This window comes from Micropterus dolomieu, linkage group LG06 (assembly GCF_021292245.1).
Source record: "Micropterus dolomieu isolate WLL.071019.BEF.003 ecotype Adirondacks linkage group LG06, ASM2129224v1, whole genome shotgun sequence".
In the NCBI taxonomy this organism is placed as follows: Eukaryota; Metazoa; Chordata; class Actinopteri; order Centrarchiformes; family Centrarchidae; genus Micropterus; species Micropterus dolomieu.
This window is the reverse complement of record NC_060155.1, coordinates 4,005,728-4,027,048: the sequence shown is the minus strand read 5'-3', so window position 1 is coordinate 4,027,048 and position 21,321 is coordinate 4,005,728. Positions and strand designations below refer to the sequence as shown.

General features: G+C 39.5%; 2 protein-coding genes across 3 annotated transcripts in view; both read right to left on the bottom strand.

The window, feature by feature from the left end:
• Positions 1–8,918, bottom strand: part of LOC123972269 (nuclear receptor coactivator 2-like) — a 51,933-nt gene extending 43,015 nt beyond the window's left edge. For both annotated transcript variants that reach the window (XM_046051639.1, XM_046051641.1), the window contains exon 1: positions 8,806–8,918. The gene's annotated coding sequence lies outside the window, so the exon portion shown is untranslated. The remainder of the gene's footprint in view (positions 1–8,805) is intronic.
• Positions 8,919–10,343: 1,425 nt separating this feature from the next.
• lactb2 (lactamase, beta 2) lies at positions 10,344–16,032 on the bottom strand. The gene is made up of 7 exons (XM_046052912.1): positions 15,789–16,032; positions 14,470–14,630; positions 14,139–14,259; positions 12,394–12,572; positions 11,702–11,850; positions 11,320–11,407; positions 10,344–11,120 (listed from the first exon to the last, which is right to left on the bottom strand). Exons 1-7 carry the CDS (start codon positions 15,908–15,910, stop codon positions 11,077–11,079), a joined length of 864 nt encoding a protein of 287 aa, XP_045908868.1. The 5' UTR covers positions 15,911–16,032; the 3' UTR covers positions 10,344–11,076.
• Positions 16,033–21,321: the final 5,289 nt, after the last annotated feature.

Here is a 21,321-nt window from a genome sequence, read left to right as displayed (position 1 = left end):
ACACAGAAAGAGTCTACCTGCTCACTGCATGTCGGTCATGCTGTGTTGTCCCACCTTGTCTTATGTAATTGAGTGAAAATCATCTTCTCAGGAAATATCACACGTCACACGTTCTCCTCAGTGAATCATATCCTCTCTCTCACCTCTTCGTCCCTCTTAATGTGATAAGAATGTTTTGTAAGAAAAGTTACTATGACTTTGACCCTACTTATTGCTATTTCTGGATTGTAATTTGCTTAAACTGAAGCTTGCTGCATTCAGCCTAAATTATTCTGAGTCAGATCTTCACCTAAATGCTTCATTCTTAGCCCTTATCCTGAAATCTGTCAGGTGACATTTCAAGTATCAAGGTCGGTGTCTTCCATCTCAGTCCAATGAACTGGAAATGAGTACCACATTACTGTCAACATTGTTCTTATTGAGTCATATGAAATGTTTAACCAGATTTCATGTCATTTAACAAGATCTACACCAAAACTTCTTCCTTGGCTGACCAGTAACTATTTCCAGCATCGCTGCATGTCAGCTCTTTTAAAGAAGCAATTTGATGATATTTGCTCCCCAGGTCAGCATTACTGTACCATGTGTAGGCCTACTTCTACATATGATACACAGATGTGTGGCAATTCATTTAAAGTGTGTTTTCAGCGCGGCCTGCTACAACACATTTTAACTGAAAAAACAAAACAGGCAAAGATTGCAACCACAGGCTTGTTTTTTAGTAGTTTTTTTAAACGGGGATCGTACCAAGGCTTCACTGTCAGTTTGTTAGTGACACACTGATGTTTAAAATATAACATGTCACAGCTTTAAAGTTTAACGATCTGATGCATTTGAATAATGAAGTGGTGACTATTTACCATGCACTACAGAAGAGACGGACATGCCAAATCCTAGCTGAAAAGCCATCTTTAATCTAACTGTTAGCATCGTGTGTATATTTGTTTGTTTGTTTGTGTGTGTGCGCGCATTTCTGTAATCAAGAAGACCAAATGAAAAGTAGTAAAAGAAGAAGTGAGATTTTTTTTGGTCAGCGACCAAATCCGAAACATCTGCTGGCTCTTCCCCCTGCTGTGTGTGTTGTTGCAGAGTGTATGTGGGGGTGTGTTGTTTCTGAGTGTGTGTGCGTGTGCGTGTATGAGTGAGACAACCGCTCTCTCGGTCAGTTGGACACAGTGGACTCAAACCACACCATGCACCTGCCACCACTGAGAGATAGCTGCATACATGTGTCACTGTTTCTGTGTGTGTTTGTGTGTGCACGTTAGAGTGTGTCAATGTGTGTGTGGGGGTGGACAGCTGATCTATACCCAACTGCTTTGTGAACTGCACAAGCACACATGCGAGTACAAATGTTTTTGCTTCACACACATTGACAGAAAGGCTGTGTGGCTGTGATTCTGCTCAGTTTGTGCACTTGAAAGTTGAGAAGGGCAGTGACCTGTTACAGGTTCTTCCGCAGGATCTTTTATCTTCTCAGGACTTAAACATTCTTCAGTGGACACGGGCTGTCTCAGACAGTGAGATGTGGTAAAAAGCTCTGTGAAAAGCTAGTTAGTGGAACTTACTTAAAATTATTTTGTCAATACAGTGTTGAGTGTCCTGATGCAAAAAGACACTACTCCCTCTTCATGGAGGGCAGCTCAGAATAGGTTTCTAAAGGCAGGCAGTTGAAATGGGAAGGAGAAATGCAAATAACCTGATCACGCAACAAACTCCCTTGAGGTACAGTAATTAAGTCCAACTGAAAGACATCTCCTCCTGCAGTCACAAACAATGTCAGAGTGATTTTTAAATTCTTTATCAAAGAAAGGATAGACATAAGAAGTGCTCCTCTCTCTAACCCTTTAAATTACCAAGTCAGAATCCATGTTTGAACACAGCCGGCTAGGAACAGAGAGAAGTAAACAAATGTACACTGTAGCATATAAACAGTGTCTTTTTAGTAGTGATATGACGGGTGAGAACCATAACAAACTGGCAGATCATGACAATTGCAATAAGCTAATTAGCTGCGGGTCGTGGCTCTTGTTGTGAGCTGCAAGCCACTGTCTGGCTGCTATATTTAAAATATACATTTCGCCCATTTGGATACTGTTTTTATTCCTCAAAGGAAAGCACAGGACATGTCATATAAAAGGAAATAAGCAAGCAGAAAAACATGGAATTTAATTTCAGTTGGACATAATAATAACAACAAAAACAGATTTTATCCAATTCTTTTAAAATATAAAAGGAAAAATAAAGTCAATTCCTGGAGATTGTTTGTGGAGATTGTTTTGAAAAAATAAATAAGCCCTTAGCTATAATGGACTTCAGTACTGGAGACTGCAGTTTCAGGACTGCAATCTTAGGACTGGAACTGCATTTGTAGGATCCTTGTTTACTTTGATACTGCTGGCTAGCTATGTTACTCTTGACAGCCCCGTGAAGCTAATTACCCTAACCATCACAGGGTGTGTGCCTAAACCTAACTTATTAATTATATGCATGGCAACCGGTTAACCCTACAGCTACGCACATCGACCTCACAGCTGATGTGCTAGAAGACAGGGTTAACCTCCTTTGTGTTGCTGTGCATTACCACCACCACTCCACTTGATGGCGCTGTCGCAAAAGAACTACGGCCCTAGCACTGCGGCCCCAGGATTGCAAGGTGCCTGAAACTGCAGCCTCCGGTACTGCAGCCATATAATATTGCTCTTGTGCGGCCCTGTCTATAAGCAACTGACATAATATTCGCGGCCTATGTAGGGGGCCCCCTACCCAGCCGGGGCCCCGGGTCAGCCACCCTCTTGCACCCACTCTACCTCCACTTACGGGGAGTGGCTTTGGAAGAGGCCTGATAGGAGAGGGTGGGGTTTTCCAGTTTGAACCCTCTCCAACGTTACCTACACAAGCTTTAAATCACAAAGTAACTGACTTTAGACTTGACGTTTAACACGTCTTTGTCTTTAGACTTGAATAATGACAATTAGCCTGTGAACCAGACAAATCTGCAAGCTCATGTTTCATTTGCTCTGGAAGATATGTCTGGCCCCCCATCACATCCAGATAGACTTCCACTTCCATCTAATTTGGGGTTTGATACAATGACAGAGGAGCCCCTTTTAGACATTTAGACAAGATGGCCGTCACTGATGGCAGGACACCCTCGAAAATGAGATGATGCATCTCAAGGGGTTTATCCATTGATCAAATAAATTTGAATATATGTGTGAAACCGTTTGTGTTGAATCCGCTATCACATTGGTATTAAACAAACTAGGCGTTATATTTTCTCTAAAAGACAGAAAAATAAAATAACTTATTTAAAGCTTCTGTTGATAAGAAAGATGTGTTTGCTATATTTCTGACAGAATTTGGTTAGTTTAATTTACTAACTATGCCACATCACATGTTCCGTTGGAGGTCGATCCAAATACGTCCAAAGGCATTTTATTCTACGCCCGTTGATAACGCCCCTTGAAAATCGCTATAACTAATCACTAATTCGCTTGATGCCAGGCTAAGTGACAATATGAGTCATTCAAAGATTAGTTAGGCGTCTGCTAAAGGACAGCTTTTATTTTTAAAACTGTCCCTTATCCTCAAACGCGTCACAGCATGCCCCCTCCAGCCACCGCAGATGTGTGACGCTGAATCAAAACCCAACATGCTCATTTCAATATCAAAGCTGCTTTGATTGCATCTGTGGAACAGAGAAGTTGTCTGCTGACTGAAGTTTACAAGCTTCTGAGTCTTTCCTGATGCAACAAAATTTCAACTTACGATGAAACAACTCTTGTCTACAGAGTTCAGGTGATTCTAACTAATGTGTGAAAATGGGCTCAGGCTGAGGATCGGACTGAGTATCTAAGCATTACCATAAATTCTGGCTACAATGACCACAGCGATACTTCTCCAACTGTTTAATCTCCTCACTGTCATCTTAGCAACAAACTTCTGCTGCCAAAAAGCGGGGATGAACACCACAATTAGCCCGGGCCACGGCCTTCGTTTGTTCAGCAAAAGCTTGTTATGCTATTAGCTTGTATTATCCAGCTGGAGGCCTGTGGACTCTCCAACTCAGCTCTGCTGCCACAGTGCTGGATAATTACAGCCGCCGCCAACTCCAGCTAACTAAATTAGCACTTGTTATGCAACCTGCTAGACTTGGCTCCTTGCTGCTTCAACCCTGCACAGCTTTCATTACCATTTGGATATAGGAAGGCCCTGCCGACCGCTGCAAAGCTGACTGTACATATGTTTGAATGTTTCCTTATTAGAGCACTTTAACGTTTAAGTCTGATCCGTAACAGACGTTTAATATAATGCTGCCTTTCAGAGATTTTCTCGAGGTCAGAAACTTAAACAACTAGTCCAGTGTTTACATACAACCTACAAGATCTCAGAGGTCAGTCAGCTTTGGTCCACTTATTGTTACCAGAATTAAATCTTAACATGATGAAAACAGCTTTAAGCTACTATGCTGCACATATATCTTGCTGCAACGAAACTTACATTTAATTCAACGCTAAAAAAAATCCTTTATTTGTTCTTTCAATTTTTATAGTTTTATTTTAACGCCATTTTAACCTATTAATCTTGATGCCTTATGTAATTGACTTATTTCAGGTTTGCCTGTAAATATAACATGTGCTTTACAAGGGTTGCCTTGCTTATAAATATATCTTGTAATGTGAAACTCTCACTTGTCAATACGTCCCTGTGTAACAGAGAGAAATTCCTTGCACATTTGATCAAAGTGTTTCTGATATATCTGAAGTGAGTGCATGCACCTTTCAAGGTGTAGCTACACCTCAACTGCATCACATGGCGTACTAGGTGAGCAGTGATATTCGTGCTGCTGCTGTGTTTGAAGTGTGAGAGCGCTTCTCCTCCTCTGACGGGCTTTGAAGAAACAAAAGACTTTGGTAAGATGAAATAAAACCTCTGTGCTTTGTTTGGCGCCTCTTGTGTGCTTTAAATCATGACTGGAGATCAACAAATAGCTTTGTCTGAAAGGCACAGCAAATCATCCCGAACCATACAGACCGCTGGAATATGTGGCAGCTGTTTTCAAAAACATTGAGTGTAAGACTATTAAAATATTCAAATTACAAAAACAAAAGTGCTTTTAGAATATCTGTCATGATATTAGTCAGCCCCATGTTGAACCTCACTCGTAATCAAGACTTTGAATTGATGATTACATCTGAGTCACAGAAATAACACAGTTTTAAACTAAAGTAAAACTCTGTTAACTGACATTTTTCAAACATTTTTGAAAATATGCATTAAAAAAACCTGTGAGCCCAAGTACTGCTGTTTAGAGAGGAAATGTGTTCCTATATAGTACATCCTGTAGATAAATTTCACTGAGGGAATATTACAGTAATCATGGTGTTTAGGCACTACAGGAGGCTTTTAGAGGAGTCATGACATGGCTGTGTGTGTGTGTGTGTCTGTTTAATTAGAGCACTTGGTCTCAGGAGGATCAGACCTAGAAGACAACTGTCTCTGGTACGTGACAGAAAGCCAGGTGGCTGTGTGTGTGTGTGTGTGTGATAAGTTGGTGGCAGTGAGAAGAGCCAGACATAAACAAACACAGATGAGGAGACAAGCACAGACCCCTACTTACACAATTGGGTTACCAGTAAATGTAAAGATTAACCAGCAGAGTGGGGATCAGGAAACTAAAATTAAAACACGAGGTCTCGACTTGACAGAGCCTGTGTTATCTAACTTCATTACATTAGCAAATGTTTACATTAATATTACCTGGTCAGTGTCTATTTTTTCACTGCATACGAGAGCTGCGATGATTAATCAACCAGTTAAATCACCAACTATTAAATTAATAGCAAACTATTTATTCTATTTATATATATTTATATAACTATTTACTATTCATAATTTATTAATCTTTTGTCATTTTGTAAAAAAACACCGATGGACATCTTCCACCATTTTTGGACATTTAATAGGCCAAACAGTTAATCAATAAATTGAGAAAATAATCGACAGTGAAAACATTCATTAGTTGCAGCCCTACTGCATACCAACAGCCAAGTGAAGCAACATCAGACAGAGGACAGGGCATCCAATGTTGCATTTTGGAGATGTTTTCATGCAGCCTCCATCGTTTTGCCACTACCTTCATTTGTAAGGACATTCTGTCCATCTGATTCAAAAGATTAACATGAATCCGAGTCAAGGCAATCATTGAAATTTTAAGAGTTATTTTTAATCAGGGACTAGAAGAAGCATGTCAGAGCAAGGACTTTTTGGATGATGGTTTAAAAGGAGCAGTGTTTCTTTAGCATGTATTTGCTTGCTGAGGATAAGACCTGGTAGAGAACCTGCTATGGAGAACTGCACAGTCAAGCCTCTGCCCTTCCTCCTCCTCCTCCTCCTGCTGCTGCTGCTGTTGTCATTGGTCAGGGCATTATTTGAGCGCTCACGTGGTTTAGTGAATTCAAGCCACTGAGAATCCCTCACTGGGCAAGCTGCCAATCTCATGTTAAGATCTTGGTCTTAAATACATTCCTACACTCTTGCTGCAGCACTAGCCTATACGGTAGTTTTGGCATTATAGGTATTGAAGCATACTGTTAACCAGATATCACTAGCCTGGTACATCAAATTATAATAAAGCAGTAACATAGAAACAAATCCAGGTCGATCACCAAACAGATTAAACAAGCATACACAATGTTTGTTTCATTTACTAAACTCTGTGTAGATGCGTCAAGAGCATGAAAACGCCCTAAACCCTTTAATTAAATTTTTTTTTAAAAACAAAACAGACCACATCAATGATCTCCCAGAGAAGGGGGGATAAATATAGAACCTGGCAACTTGGTTTTCATGTTGCAATTCTTTTCAAAGTTCACTTTGGGGTGCATGTAATAGCAAATAAGCTCTTAAGAGCCAAAAACTCATGAATCCAGCCCTCAAAGATAACACCTCCACAGAAGTCAGATGGTACCTGTCACGTAGGCAAACTTACAGGTTCTGTACAGTAACATACCAGCACAACAGCAAACACAGAAAAAACAGCACAACAGCAAATAAGGAAACATTCCTGAACCTGCACTGGCAAATGCCTACCTGGCTGTGCAATAAGGTTTACAGGTACAATGTGTAAGATTTCAAGATTTTGGCCACCTGTCGAATTCATACTATAAAAAAAATAGGGTACAGCATATCACCAGAGTAAGTGATTAATGTAGCTGCCATTAGCTAGGTGGCTCAGCTAGCCGTTCAGCTAGTAGCGGCCCTATTTGCTGAGTCTGCCCAGTCTGGGAACTCAGAGCACCTGGGGAGTGTTTCCACCTTTAGCAGAGGCGTTTTGGACCGCCGGGAGGAGGAGGATTTCAGGCCTGGGCACACAAAGCACAACATGGTCCATCCATAATGTATATGCTTTTGGGCAGTGGGATTCATTTTGATACGTGACAGATCAGAATGTGATAGGTTAGTGTGGGAAATTTTGAAAGACATGTTGATGCTCAGCAGTACAAATGATACACAAGTTTTAGTGTGGAAATTGGCTGATAAGAGCATACACATTAAGCTTTTAACCAGCTGCCACACAGAATGCAAGGCACTCATCCTTTTTAGTTCACAGTTTCCTAGGGCCATACATCTTAAAACACATACAGACTTTGGGCTCCTTTAAGAAATACTTGAATGACTTTATTGAAAAATGAATAGGGGTAGGGGTGGAAATTCATGTTGCTTGTCCACAAATAGTATTTATTTGGCTGTAACTCTGTACATGCCTTTTGAATTGAAAATGGCATGCTATTGACATGTTCACATGTTCTAAAATGCTAAATAGTAGTACATTGGAAACAACACATTTTAATTACCTATCAATACGCAACTTAATATAATGTATTGTAATTTTAAAAGAATTAACGCGCCAATCTGAATGTTTTATTTTGAAAAAGACAATCGGAAGCTTACGGCTGTACCTACTTATGGTACTTGATGCTTGAGTTGATTGAGGAAGTCCGAGCAATATCAAGAATAACTCAAAATGTTTATTATATATGTTTACCATAGTCACATAAACGCCTGTAAAAATCAACCAAGGCTTTAAATTTGGTGCCGTGAAATTCTACTTTAACAACAGAAAAAGGCCACCATCATTGTATCTAACCTAGGGGGCGTTCATGGTTCACATAAGAAAGCAGTTGTCGCGTCTGTTGATCAGGAAGGGGGTTTAACAGCTAACTGTGAAACAGCAAAGTCCCGTTTGGGATATTTGTGCAGTTATCACACAGTGTTTGAACACGTTAAACAAACACCAGCAGACCAGCCTTTAACGTTACTTTACCAAAGACGTGAGACCTGACAGCGGATTTGACAGATAACCGGCTGAAAGTAGCATTTTTATTAGTCTAGCTAGCGAGAATTTCGCCTAAAACCCGCTTAGTTAACGTTACTTATAGCTATCAGTCGGTCATTTCAACTTTGAAGTCCTAATATGTACAATTCATATAAGACACCGCGGGCACTGAAAATAACCTGCGCTATAGTTACCGGTCGGTTCTTACGCTATTTCCCGGACTCAAGTAGTTAACCCTATAATATGTTTTCATGACCCAATATAAGTATCACAATGGTGTTGCCACGGCGCTAGTAAGAAGGAAAAATGCACCATAAAGTATGATAGTGTTGGTATAATTGATACGGACACTACACAGGAATATAAGCGATGTATGGTTTACTTTTTGTCAGATGGGGTTGAGTGAGAGGGGTTGGTGGGGAAGGGGAGGGTTGGGGGGGTCAAGCGAATGACAGGAAACTTACCTGAGAGTTGAGAAGCCATGGGTGCGCGCTGTGCGGGATGTGTCCGTCGTTGTCGGGTCAGCGGGACGGAGCGGCAGCGGCGTCCAGGGCCGGAGCCGCCATGTTCCTCTGGCTCAGAGGCTCCTCGGCTGTTTATCTTTACCAGTAGTCCCCCCCCCTCCAACCCAACCCAACCTAACCTCCACTCATCTCATTACCACACCGCAGAGCTGGGTATCTCTCTGCCATTTGCACCTGGGCAAACTGGGCAAAAATGTTTTTATTTGTGACACTTTGGAAGATAATAATTAGAAATAAAATCAATATTCTTTTTTAAAACTGAATTACTTTTAGGTCACATTACTATGTGCCATTTTGGTTTTGATAGCAGTGAATGCTTCAAGGTGCAATATTAAGTCTTACAGCCCTACTTCTACAATGTTATGTTGTTCTCAATAATTATTAACGACCATTTTCTACTTGCGTTTTTATTTCAGTGCTATTTCACATTCAAATATTTTGTGTAATTTACAGTATATTAATTTGAGATCTCAGCAGTGTCTATACAGGGATTTTAAGGAACCTTTTGGTGTTTTAATTTCCTGAGACATTGTAATACAACTTTAAATGTGTATTTGGCCCTATTATTGTCAATATACTTAGCTTTTTCTAAAGGAAATAGTATTTCTAATGCTATTTTTCACCCAACATACCTTATCTAGTCATTGAAAGTCAAAACTTAATTTATGAACTACTTCATTGCTCCCTGATCAACATAAATACTCTAGATGACCAGATCTTGCCTACAAGGTAAATTTTTATCAGTAACCATGGCCATATGTTAAAAGGACCCAAAAAATCAAATATCACATGCTTTACAGTGTCTGTGCAAATCACAGGAGAATAATAGCCTTCCAGCACTGTTTAGTGTATACCATTACTACCACTGTAACATAGTTTCATGTTCTACCGTTAACATTGGCATTTGTCCTCTACTTCCACAATTGAAACTTGTCTCTGTACTTTGGTAGGCTAACAGAACCTTATAGTGTTTCTGCTCCACTCTGGTTAAGTTCAGTGATGTTTGTTTTCAACATGTAGACCAGCAGTGTCCTTCCAATGTGCTGCATGATCCATGCACTGTAGTTAGTTATTTTCAAGTGGTGAAGTTGATTTCAGTAAAATCACCACAGTCTGCTCCAAAATAAGCAGTTTTTATAGAAAATCTTAGATACAGAAACATGTTCTTCCCCCAACAGTCAGATTGCATGAGAGCGGTTAGTCAATATGAAACAGATGAGACTCACTAAAGGGCTCAAAGGTTCATGCAAAAGATCTGGATATTACTCAGTGGAATATTGGATCAAAATATAGCTGAGAATATATTCAGCCTTTCAAAGCTGTTTTTAAGTGGTAAACTTCAGTATTCATAAGTTGTACAGTTGCTATATAAACATTACCATGAGCAAAAAGATTATTTTTCGTGGCAAGAAAAATACAACAGCACCTCACAGTAGATCACGTTGTACTATTGGTGCAATGACAATAACATTTTATAATTCTGATTCTTTAGAGATTTTATTTTTAACAAATTCAAAACATTTGTAATGTTTGGCATATGTTGTTAAATTTCAATTTACTGTTTAAGTTATCTCCCAATAAATTTATTATTAAATACTGCCACCTAGTGACGGGTTGAATTCACAGCAGTCTCTGGGAACATTTTAATTGTTCTACTCTCAGCCGTATTTCTTCCTACTGACCTTCCTTTACCCAAGTGCCTCCATACAAGTGTGCCTTAATCCCTGAAGAAAAAAAAACAAAACGTTGTCCCCAATCAAGACAAAGCCAGATATAACTTCCCGCAACATACGCAAGCAAAAAAAGTTATTAGGGAAAAGCCTTCTAGAAGTAGAAAAGAAAGACGAGCAACTGAATACGGGCAGATGGGGGCACTATGACACGTTCATCACATTGTGGCATGGGACTAGTCTTCCATTCTTCCACAGTCAAAATTCAGCCGACCTTCTGACATTGTATGGCCTTGTTAAACTTTGACACAAGCTGCAGCTCAGTCCTGGTGAATGTGACTGTTGATTGTTGTTGTTTTGTACAGCCTGAGTCAGGAAACATTCAAGGCAACAAGTGTGACCACCATCCCTGATTTCCATTAACACATCTGTCAATCAGCAGAATTAAGGCATTCAACCACAAACACTATGCCAGATGGATTTCCATTATGTTGGCCCACTGGTCAATTAAGAGTGCATTTCTTCTCTGTCTCTGTGGACATCACAGGTTACTCTTCCATTTGATGTCCTCTGAAGATTTGTGTGCTGAGGAAAAAAAACAGTTTACATTTGAATTTTAGCTAACAGTCAGTGACTGCAAAGCCTAATAAAAACACATGCAATCAATTGTCATGGACCCTTAACCTTAATACCAAACCTACTGCCAGATATGTCTATTTTTACTGGCCAAGACTGATGCTTAAAATTCTCCCAGTATTTTTGGCAGTGGTAGTAGATGACATACCCAGGCTGATCTTGCCTTCTTTCTCCAGTTTCTGTAAGTGATGGACCAGGTTCACATTCGCTGCTTGGTGCAGGTATTCAGGGGTGTCCTGCAAGTGAAGCAGTGAGAAGCATCACAAGCAATCACAGCAGATTACTTTGATCACCTCCATGTATACAGATGGGTGCCTCGTGTGTGGGCTGCCTATTTTCAGGGTACTTCCATACACTTATCCTAGTTACAGTATCATAATTTCGTATGTGCACTTAATACTGTATTTTGAAGAACTTCTTCATTGCATCTGCCTGCTCCCAGAGTCTTAGCTTCACTACGCACACGGTGCAGCCCTTAACTACAGGCTGCAAAAAGCATCAAATTAACAACGTTGTTTTTTTTTTCTGACCTTGTAAACGATTTTGACAAGCTCCATTGAGGAGAAAGGCTTTCCTGCTCCATCCTGAATGGCTGCCAGGATCTGCTGCTCTCTTTGGTCCCGGTGACTGATGTAGTGTCTGATCTTAGAGCCAGCATCCGGAACCACAGGTCCGTGGCCTGCACAGAAAACAGCAGCAGAGGTTTTGTCCAAATATCTGAATGACCCTACAAGGAAGTGTCAGACTGACTGATGGACCCTGTGCTATACATCAGTATGGTGGGGAGGACTTGCTTGTTTTCTTGGGATGATATTGAAGATTTTTATATTTCGGGGTTTTGGACTGTTTGTCATATTTTAATTAATTAATCAATGAATTAAAAAAGACTTAGTTATTTATATAAGAAAATAATCAATATTTCAGTCCTATACTGATGCATGTATAATGATGCATATTATAAAAACGGTGAGAATTAAAATTAAAAGGGATGAAAAACATGAAATATGAAACGTGTGATTGGAAAGTATCCGGTTTGATCCATGGACCAGGATAAACCCCAAGATAAATCTGGGTGTTAACGTAAAAGCAGCACTTGCCGCTCAATTATTACTCCCTCATCTCATAGGTGCCCTTTAGGAAGACAGTTAACCCCCAACTGTCCCATCTGAGCCTTTCAAGAAATAAAATAGTGTATCCCACATACCAGTCTGTGCTCACTCACCGGGGTAGATGAGGTCGGCCTGCGAGTCCAGCAAGATCTTCAGAGACTTCATGTAGTCGTAGAGATCCTCGAACACGGCGGTGCCTTCGCCCAGGATGCAGTCTCCAGAGAAGAGCACCCGCTCCTCCTCCAGCAGCAAGGCCATGTGGTCATCAGTGTGGCCCGGGGTGAACAGCACTCTGGGAAAAATACAAAACATGGCTCTCAAGATTCAGACATTACCTATGGTATTAGTGTGATACTCCTCAACCAGTAAATACACGCAGGGATGGAAATTAACACCCGCCACCTGCCAAATGTGGATGGAGTTTGGCGGCCAAATGTTGAAAGGCTACCCGCCACATTGTTGGGTAAATATATTCAGCATATAATAAAGGTAAGTAAAACCGTGTAACACATGGATTCGGGGCGTTCATTGGTTGTTTATGTTCTTTTGAGGTTACTTGTGTTTGATTGGCGTAGATTTGTAACGGGTGGGCGTTAGGGGACAGGCGACAGGAGTCGGGAGGGGAGAATGAGGCTTTCATACGTAAATCAGCGCAGAAAGAATATCCGCATTTGTGTCGCATTTGCTTCTTCATACTGAACAAAAGCTTGCAGCGTTATCCCGTGTGAAAAGGCCTTTATCCCAGCGATCATGTGTGCTTTTGACATGGCGGTCCAGCTTTACAGGAACCAGCGGCATGTCGGCTGTTGCTTTTCACAACCAGATGGTTCTGTCTTTCTGTCTCGTGCCCGTCACCAACTTTTGGGCCTTTCAGACAGACTGCGACGACCGCACTGCTGCGCTGTGAAACATTTACATTGGCTTGCGCTGCGCCACGGCGGTTTGTTGCTGCGTCTAGCAAAGCACAAGCGCAGCACAGCGCACTGCTCGGCAACCTCGCGCACACGCCACGGTCAAAGTTCAAAGTGCAGCGAGCCGGCAGATTGGCACAATACCCCCGTGAAATAAGGCAAAGCTGTTCTGTTGGTCATGCTGTCCCAGAGAGCAAGGAGAATGATCCATGAACTATAAAAATATATATATATATATATATATATATATATATATATATATATATATATATATATTGATCCCACAAAAGCTGTGATGCTGTAGGACCAGGACTCTGCCAGAACCAGGAGGCCAGAAGAGGGTGATTGTAGAAAGTGAGCAGTCTGAGGGAGGTTTAAGTTGAATGATAAAGCATGATTAAGTGTGAGCAGAGATAAAATTTAAGTTGAATGATTAATAAGCATCTTGTAAGTTTCTAAAACAATTTACTGTTGTGTTTTAAGTACATTTGATAGCAATAATATAATTCAAGTTTCACTCTGGTCTCTTCTTTAAATTTGTATTTGACATAATAACTTATTATCTCAATTAAAAGTATGGAAACAAATGTATATGCGACACAAAAGGCAATTTATTATTTTGGCTGGTAAAAATATGTTTGGCCGGTAGATGTTTTCATCTACCAGTTCCCTTGGCAGGTGAGCCAAAAAGTTAATTTCCATCCCTGAATACACGTTTGCTGTGCTGTGGCACACTTCTCTTCTCATTTTGTACATTTTCATCTTAAGAAAGGCTTTACATAAAATATGGATTATTTTGAATTATGTTCTAGTTCTAGTGCATATTATTTACATCCTTGTTGTCTTCTTTTAGTTTTTTTTTTTATTTCTTAAAATAAAAGTCCTGCCAGTTTAAAATGCTCTCTCTTTACAAATATATATTTAACTTGCACAAAAACTGAACTGACCTGAGTGTGGCCCCCTCAGTCTGCACAACATCTCCATCTTTCAGGTAAGTAAAGCTTTTGTTTCCGGCTTTCTCTCTGACTTGGCTGGCACGAGGCAGTTTGCTGACTCGGACCTCAGAACCTACAGGAGGGAAAACAATGATTAAATATTCTCTCTTTTTCTGACCTGTACACTATTTTGCAACTGCAAATGTACTGCTGTGACAACCACACCCCAAGAAGTTCAAATGTGGATTATTTTATAACTCGGATTTAAAAGTGAACTGACCCTTTAAAGTTTTTGTAATCGTATTTCCAAATCAAATAATACTGTGGGGTCATATGTCCTCACCAGTGATGTCCCTGCAGATATCTTCCACCCCACCCGTGTGGTCGTGATGCCAGTGTGTGACGATGATCTCCTGGATGCTGGTGTTGAACTGTCTCAGTGCCTGTTTCAGACTGCTGATATATTCAGGTACAGCAGGTTCTCCAGTGTCTATCAGCACACGCCTGGAAAATAATCACGCATTATATACACACATGCCAGGCTTTAAAAGCAGCTCTCTGTATTTATATACACCAATTCTGCTGATTTATTAACTACTTTTGTATTTTTTTTTATTCAGCTTTATTTTTGAAGTGCCAAATCATAACAGAAGTTATCTCAGCCTAGACTGTACTTTTGTATATTATTAACAAAGACCTAATAGTTCCCACCATGACAAAGAACATGGTGACAGGGGCAAGGAAAAGCTCCCATTAAAGGTAGAAACTTTGAGCTTAACCTCAGCATGATGGCCATGCAGCCATCTGCCTCGACCAGTTGGGTTTTATAGTTTCACTTTACTTTTATTTTTAAAAAGTGTTAATTGAATTCGCTGTTAAAACAAAACTTTTACTCATGTATAACTTCCAGACTGCCAACATGAGAATTTTTTTAATTTTATTATGTTTTTTAACAAAGCACTCCAAATTACTAATACACAATATGGACAAAGGTCCTCTATGTGAGCCACTCAAGATTTCACACCAAACTCATCCAATCATGCCTTTATGGACTTTGCTTTAGGTGATCTGCCACTCTTTGCTTCGTTGTGGTTCCTAAACTCTTCCACTTTGCAGTACCACGTACAGTTGCTCGTGCGATACCCAGTGAAGAAACTACAGTAAGTTATGTCACTCGAATTCAGCTCTTCAGAACGACCCATTCTTTCATAAACGCTTGTAAAGGCAGACTGCGTGGCTGAGTGCTTTATTTCATACACCTGTCGCAGTGAGCAGAACTGAACGAAACGCCTGGTTTCAAGCTTAAGAGGTGCGTCCTAATATATTTGTCCATATCGTGTATTTCTTATATTGAGTATATGCCGAAATAACCAGTGGATCCTGGAAATCCAACATATATTTTCAGTCTTGTCTATACGCAATGTATTTTAGCCTAGAAGCAAGGAAACACTAAACGTACAGAACTTTTAATGGAATTTGGCGTGACGTCCTTTTGCGCGAGCTCACAGGGGGTATGCTAAGGGCTAACGTTACACGGACATCAAACCTAACTGTCCAGTTTTGCCAAATGGTCGTTTCCAAACACAGATATTTTTTAAATACAAAACATATTACAGTGAACTCCATTTTGTTTACACCTTAAGTTAACTTGACAAGTGTCACCTTTCCCCGGTGCCGACCAGGTAGGTGTTGGTTCCCTGCAGAGTCATCGGTCCCGGGTTACAGCCCAAAACCCGAACAACTCTGGCAGACAGCTGCTCTATCCGGGGAATAATTGCACTCATAGCTAGAGCAGAAGTAACGTTAGCTACAATTTAAAGAACAAAACACACAGAGTGAACAGCACAACAAAACCTCGTCAAACTGGATACATGGCGGAAACTGCGTGTGGATAGTGTTTACTTCCTGTTCATCCTAAAGCAGCTTTCAGAATAAAAGGGTCGTTTTAAAGGGCGTTACTAAGGAGTAGTCGTGATTATTTGTTTCAATGAACGCTGTTTAACAGTGCCTCTGTTTGATGCTATTGATACTTCTATATTGTAATGTTATTTAACTTAAAGGCTCACAGTTGCTTACATACAAATAGCTGGTTTATTATTTATTATTTTTCAATGAATTGTTTAGGTTTCATTTTTCAGATTGCTATTGAATGTGTTGTGGTTGTCTTTTATTAATGCTAGATCATCTTGCTTTCACTGCTGCAGTAACTAATATTGTTTAATCTATGGTGCATTTCTTTGATTATTTTGAATGAATTAAATTTACCAGTTAAAGTGTGTATAATGTTTGTTTTTTTTCCATCTGAATTTGTGGAGTGGTTCATTGTGTAAACCAGCTCCTTGCCCTTACCTGTCACATCTGTTTCACTAAAATAAAAGCAAGAAATGATCATATTAAAATGAATCAATCCGTCTGTCTATGGTTATTGGTTGCTAATGGCTACATATTTACAAACACTTTATTCATTAGTTACATTATACATACATTTGTGCCATTTAAGTTGTACAAATTCTATGTTGGAATTAAATAAATAAATGCATTCAGTTAGGGCTCCAACCAAAGCAAATGCAGCTTCGACCAGGCTGGAAACAACAGAACAGGCCCATTACAAGAAATTTTCTGAATATCTGTCACAATAAATGTTGTTTGACCCCACGCAATACCAGTAGCACAAACTAAACACCTGGTGGCGCCATTGTACAGTCTGATCATGGCTGAGTCACCTGTCTCCAGTATATCTATCTATGATCACCTCTCACCTCAGAAGCTACACTGAGGCACTTGTATCCGATCATCAGCATTTCACAGAATCAACTATTTATTATTTAATGATAATGATGCTTGCCAAATCCGCAAAGTTTAAGTTTCTCCGCACAGCTTCAAACATCATAGCTGGCTTAATGACTGAATTGTCCTCATTATCTTGACTGTTTAAATGGATCTTTTTTATTATACCTGAAACAGAGGAAATCAAAATCATTAAAAGCTGTTTAACCACATACACAACCAACTGCAGGGCTGCTGCTCTTTGTCTGATCCTGACCTTTGACCTCTCTGTAGGGGGGCATTAATGAAATAGCACATTATTATATAGACATATTAATTTGAGAACTAATTTAAGGAAGATTTTTAGGGATTCTTAAGGGAGTTTTGTGCAACTGACTGATGAAGGCCTAATGAAAATGCATCACAGTGAAGAAAACATTACAATATTCCTGTTATCTTTAGTTAAGGGTAGCCTAATGCTACCATCTGTTCGCATAGATTTTAGGTTGAGCAGACCCCGCCTAAGTTTATTGGACAATATGTATACAAGCATATCATGAGTCAGTCACCTCCACTGAGAGGAGTGCTGGCAGACTGGCTCATTTGCTTTGCCGCTTTGTTTATTTCAAAGTGTTTGTTGGCTATGTTTGGGACCAACATTGACAATCTGGCTGTCTAGCAGGTTATGTGCAGTATAACAAACACTGAAGGGTCTATAGCGGATTCTAATGGCGATTATGTCCTCCTCAACCAGTGACACAGATAAAGAGATCCCAATCATCATTAAAGGGACATTTTCAAAGATATTTCCTAAAGAACAACAAACATGTTTGATGGATGACCCTGATGCATGCCACAAACCAAAATGTGCTGGTTTCAAAATAAGTTGTACTACAAGTGTTACTGGAGTTTTGACCTCTAAAGACCTTTTCCCTTCTCCTTGCACCTTGGAAGTAGGTGAAGTTGTGCCAGAAATCATTACTCTGCTTCTACTCAAAAATGTTTCCTCTCAGTTCATTGTGTTTTGCTCTTTTAAGCAAAACACAATGAACTAAGCAGAAGAAAGAAGAACATTTTATTGTAAATAGGGTAGTAAGACGCTCAGAGCTCTAAGCTTAATGTTTGCTGACACATAAAATAATATTTTATAGGGTTTTTTGTATCTTGGAGATGGCTATGCTTAGGGTAACATAATATAAAGTAAAACAAATATATACAGTTGACAAATTAATTTGAATTTAGTCAAATGTAAGTTTTAGCAGAAAGTCATTTTTCCCAGCTACTGGGGTAAGATGCCCCCCCAAGCTCAATGTCTATTTTCACTATTTTTCAATATTAATTTTGTAACAAATTAATTAGTATTTCATCAAATGTATTTTTCAGGGAAAAGGCATTTTCCACTGGGGTAAGATACCCCCACGGTGTAAAATCACTTTAATAGGTGCAAATTACAGATAAAATAAACTACAAGTTGCTGGTTAAAAACAAGGGGCTTATAGACCTACAGTATGTTTTAATAATAAACTTGCATTGCCTTATGTTATTAGCTTTCATATAATTTATTTCTCAGATTTTTAAACAGTGAGGTTGCTAGGAACTTCATTACCAGAAAGTCTGGGGTAAAATGCGCGCTTGCCAGCTTCAAATGTGAGCATATGTGAGCTTATAACCTCAGAATCTTACCTCAGACTTTGTGATAGTGAAGTTGCTAGTTGGCTTACCCCATGTTACCGTACTATAAGAACAAAGCTGGTGACAATTTGTAAATAAAAACAGTCCTTTTTATCAGACTACAATGTGAAATTGGCCCTCAGAATTAGTAAGCTACTATTCCCACTCTGTGCCCGTAAATGCCTAAAATGGCATTAAAAACATCTATTAGTTACAGATGTTGTCCCACACACAATCTTTTCTATCACCAACTATCCCGCTGTCTATTAGATCTTACAGACTGACAACCAGTCAGTACCTGACTGTACATGCTAAATATCTGAAGGCCTAACTATGGTCATTGCTACCATCCTGTGGGCAGACTTGTGTGGATCCACTGTATAAAATAGTCTGACTCCAAGCTGTGTGTGTCTGATGAAGGGGTTAAAACATGAAATTAAAGAATACCGTGCTGTGTGCTATCAGGAGTTTTTTCTCACTGCACAGGAAGTACAGCAGATTGTACTCATCTGCTAAATACTCATGGATGTTTTGGAAGATGTGTGGCTGAAATTGACATTCTTTTCTATAAGACAGTGTTCACTCATTTGATTCTTTGTCTGCAGCATACACATTAATGAGAACATATTATAATATTCATGATCACCCTTGTCTTTTCATGCTAAAAAACTCTCTTTAACAACTGGACTGGTGTCACTATAATTTATAATTTATGACTACAATATGTTTGGACCGTCTATCGTTTAGACAATGAGAGCAAAACATGGAAGCGATGACAGCATATTCCCAAAGGTAGCAGCAATATTAAAAAATGATGCAGACAATGGTCTCAGTTTTGACTCAATTAAAACAGCATTTCAAGATGACAATCTGACCATATGTGGTGAGGTACTCAAGCCTCCCCTTCCTTTTCTATAATGAGCACTGAATCGTATACACAGAGCCTCAGTGGATCACATGTTGGAGGGAAATGTGGGTGGCATGCAAAGTTGTAACCTCTAAAATATAGAAAACCCACCACGGTAACCAATTATACCTTTTAAGGTAAATGATAACTGCAGCCTGTTATTTCACTCCACTCAGAAACAGTTGTTGTACTGTTGTCTACACTTCACAAATATATACTGAAGGATGAAGGGTAATCATTGACCATAGATGAAATCAATGGCAAATTCATAGCTGTACCTTTAATTTGATGCATTTGTTGTTGAAAGTATATTAGGTGATATTAGGCGTAATGAGGGATAATTCAAAAGTGTAAACCAATCGGATGACAGTTTCATGTTTAATTCCTTTTGGGAATTCGTGAGGGATTGTTCATGAATTTGCTAATGCCATTAAGAAATAGTGAATATGATTAAAAAAAATAAAAAATTCATTTCATTGTGCCTTAATTGTTTATATGGAAACACATTTGATTTATGTTCGCTGTGATGTCTTAATCTTTAACCAATACGCCCCTGGCTATTACTATGCCTGTAATACAGGAATTACCAGTCACTTCCTCTAAAATCTATCAACTAAAGTACTTTGTAAGGGGAAACGCAATGGATGATCTTTTCCAACATCTTCATCTGTCATTATGTTGAACCCATTAGTTCTGTTCCCAAGTGCATGGCCAGTAATCCTACATGCATTACGACACCAGATCAATGCAGTCAAATGAAGCAATAAAGTGGATCGAGACATGGTGGTAAATCACATGACGGGGACCCACATATCGTCCTTAATGCCTTGTTTCATATTTGTGTACAATAAATTGTGAAGCATAAAAATGGGCGTAAGAGGGTAGAACTCAGCTCTCTATAATATTTACAGGTAGAAGAGGCGAAGGGAAAAGCAGAGAGACATTATTTCCCTAAATGAAATAGATCCTGACATCTGGGTGTCCAAGGGCCCCATCCTCTTCTCTCTCTCTCTCTCTCTTAGTAATTACACAACATAATGGTGGTGCAGTCGGCCCGTAATCTCCCATTATAATCAGTCTCGGCTGCCTCCACTTGCTCTCCACCATGGCTTCTAATTCAATATAAATGTAAATGACTAGGGGGGAGGGGAGAGAGGGAGGGAGGGGAGGTCAGAAACAGTATGGTGTGCAAATGTGGAGTCTGATCTCCACACAAATCCGCACTTATATTTACTAGAAGTCGTGTGCATCTTTATAATAATATGTACAAATTGAATGTGGACTGTGAGGACCATAGACTGTTGGTTTGGTCTAAACCAGGCAGTATGTTGTCACTGAACATTGTAAGCATAAAGAACAAAACTTGATTCAGCCAAAACTCTATTTGGTCACTTAAATAAAAAAATAAAAAATTGTTTTCTCTCTTTCATTTTTACTGGTAGTAGAGGCTATCAATGTAAATAAGTATGGTTTTGAGATTTCTACCTCCTAACACACATACTGTACAGTGGAGGTACAGTGAAGGAGGATTCCGTACCAGAAAAAATACAGCATCAGTTCTTAGTTTAAAATGCTTAAAATGACCTGTTTTTTAAGTCTTCCTGAAGAGGGACCTCTTGTGGTTGTACAAATAATGGCTGTTCTCTCGCAGGCAGGTAGATTATGATGGTTGGACGAATCTCACCTACCAAGTTTATTTAAGGCACGACCAAGATGACTTCCTTTAGCCTTGACCAAGAAGTCTTAGTTGACACTATTTAAGTATAAATCCAACATTAAAGTAACTAAACCTTGACCACATAGGTGAGAAAAGGCATACTTTTGTATGTTGGAGTATGTACCTTATGAGGC

Coding starts and splice junctions, on each gene's coding strand:
- lactb2 (XM_046052912.1), bottom strand. CDS start 15,910: ATGAGTGCAATTATTCCCCGGATAGAGCAGCTGTCTGCCAGAGTTGTT. Junction 14,631..15,788: donor CTGGTCGGCACCGGGGAAAG/GTGACACTTGTC, acceptor ATTATTTTCCAG/GCGTGTGCTGATAGACACTG. Junction 12,573..14,138: donor ACTGAGGGGGCCACACTCAG/GTCAGTTCAGTT, acceptor TATTTTTCCCAG/AGTGCTGTTCACCCCGGGCC.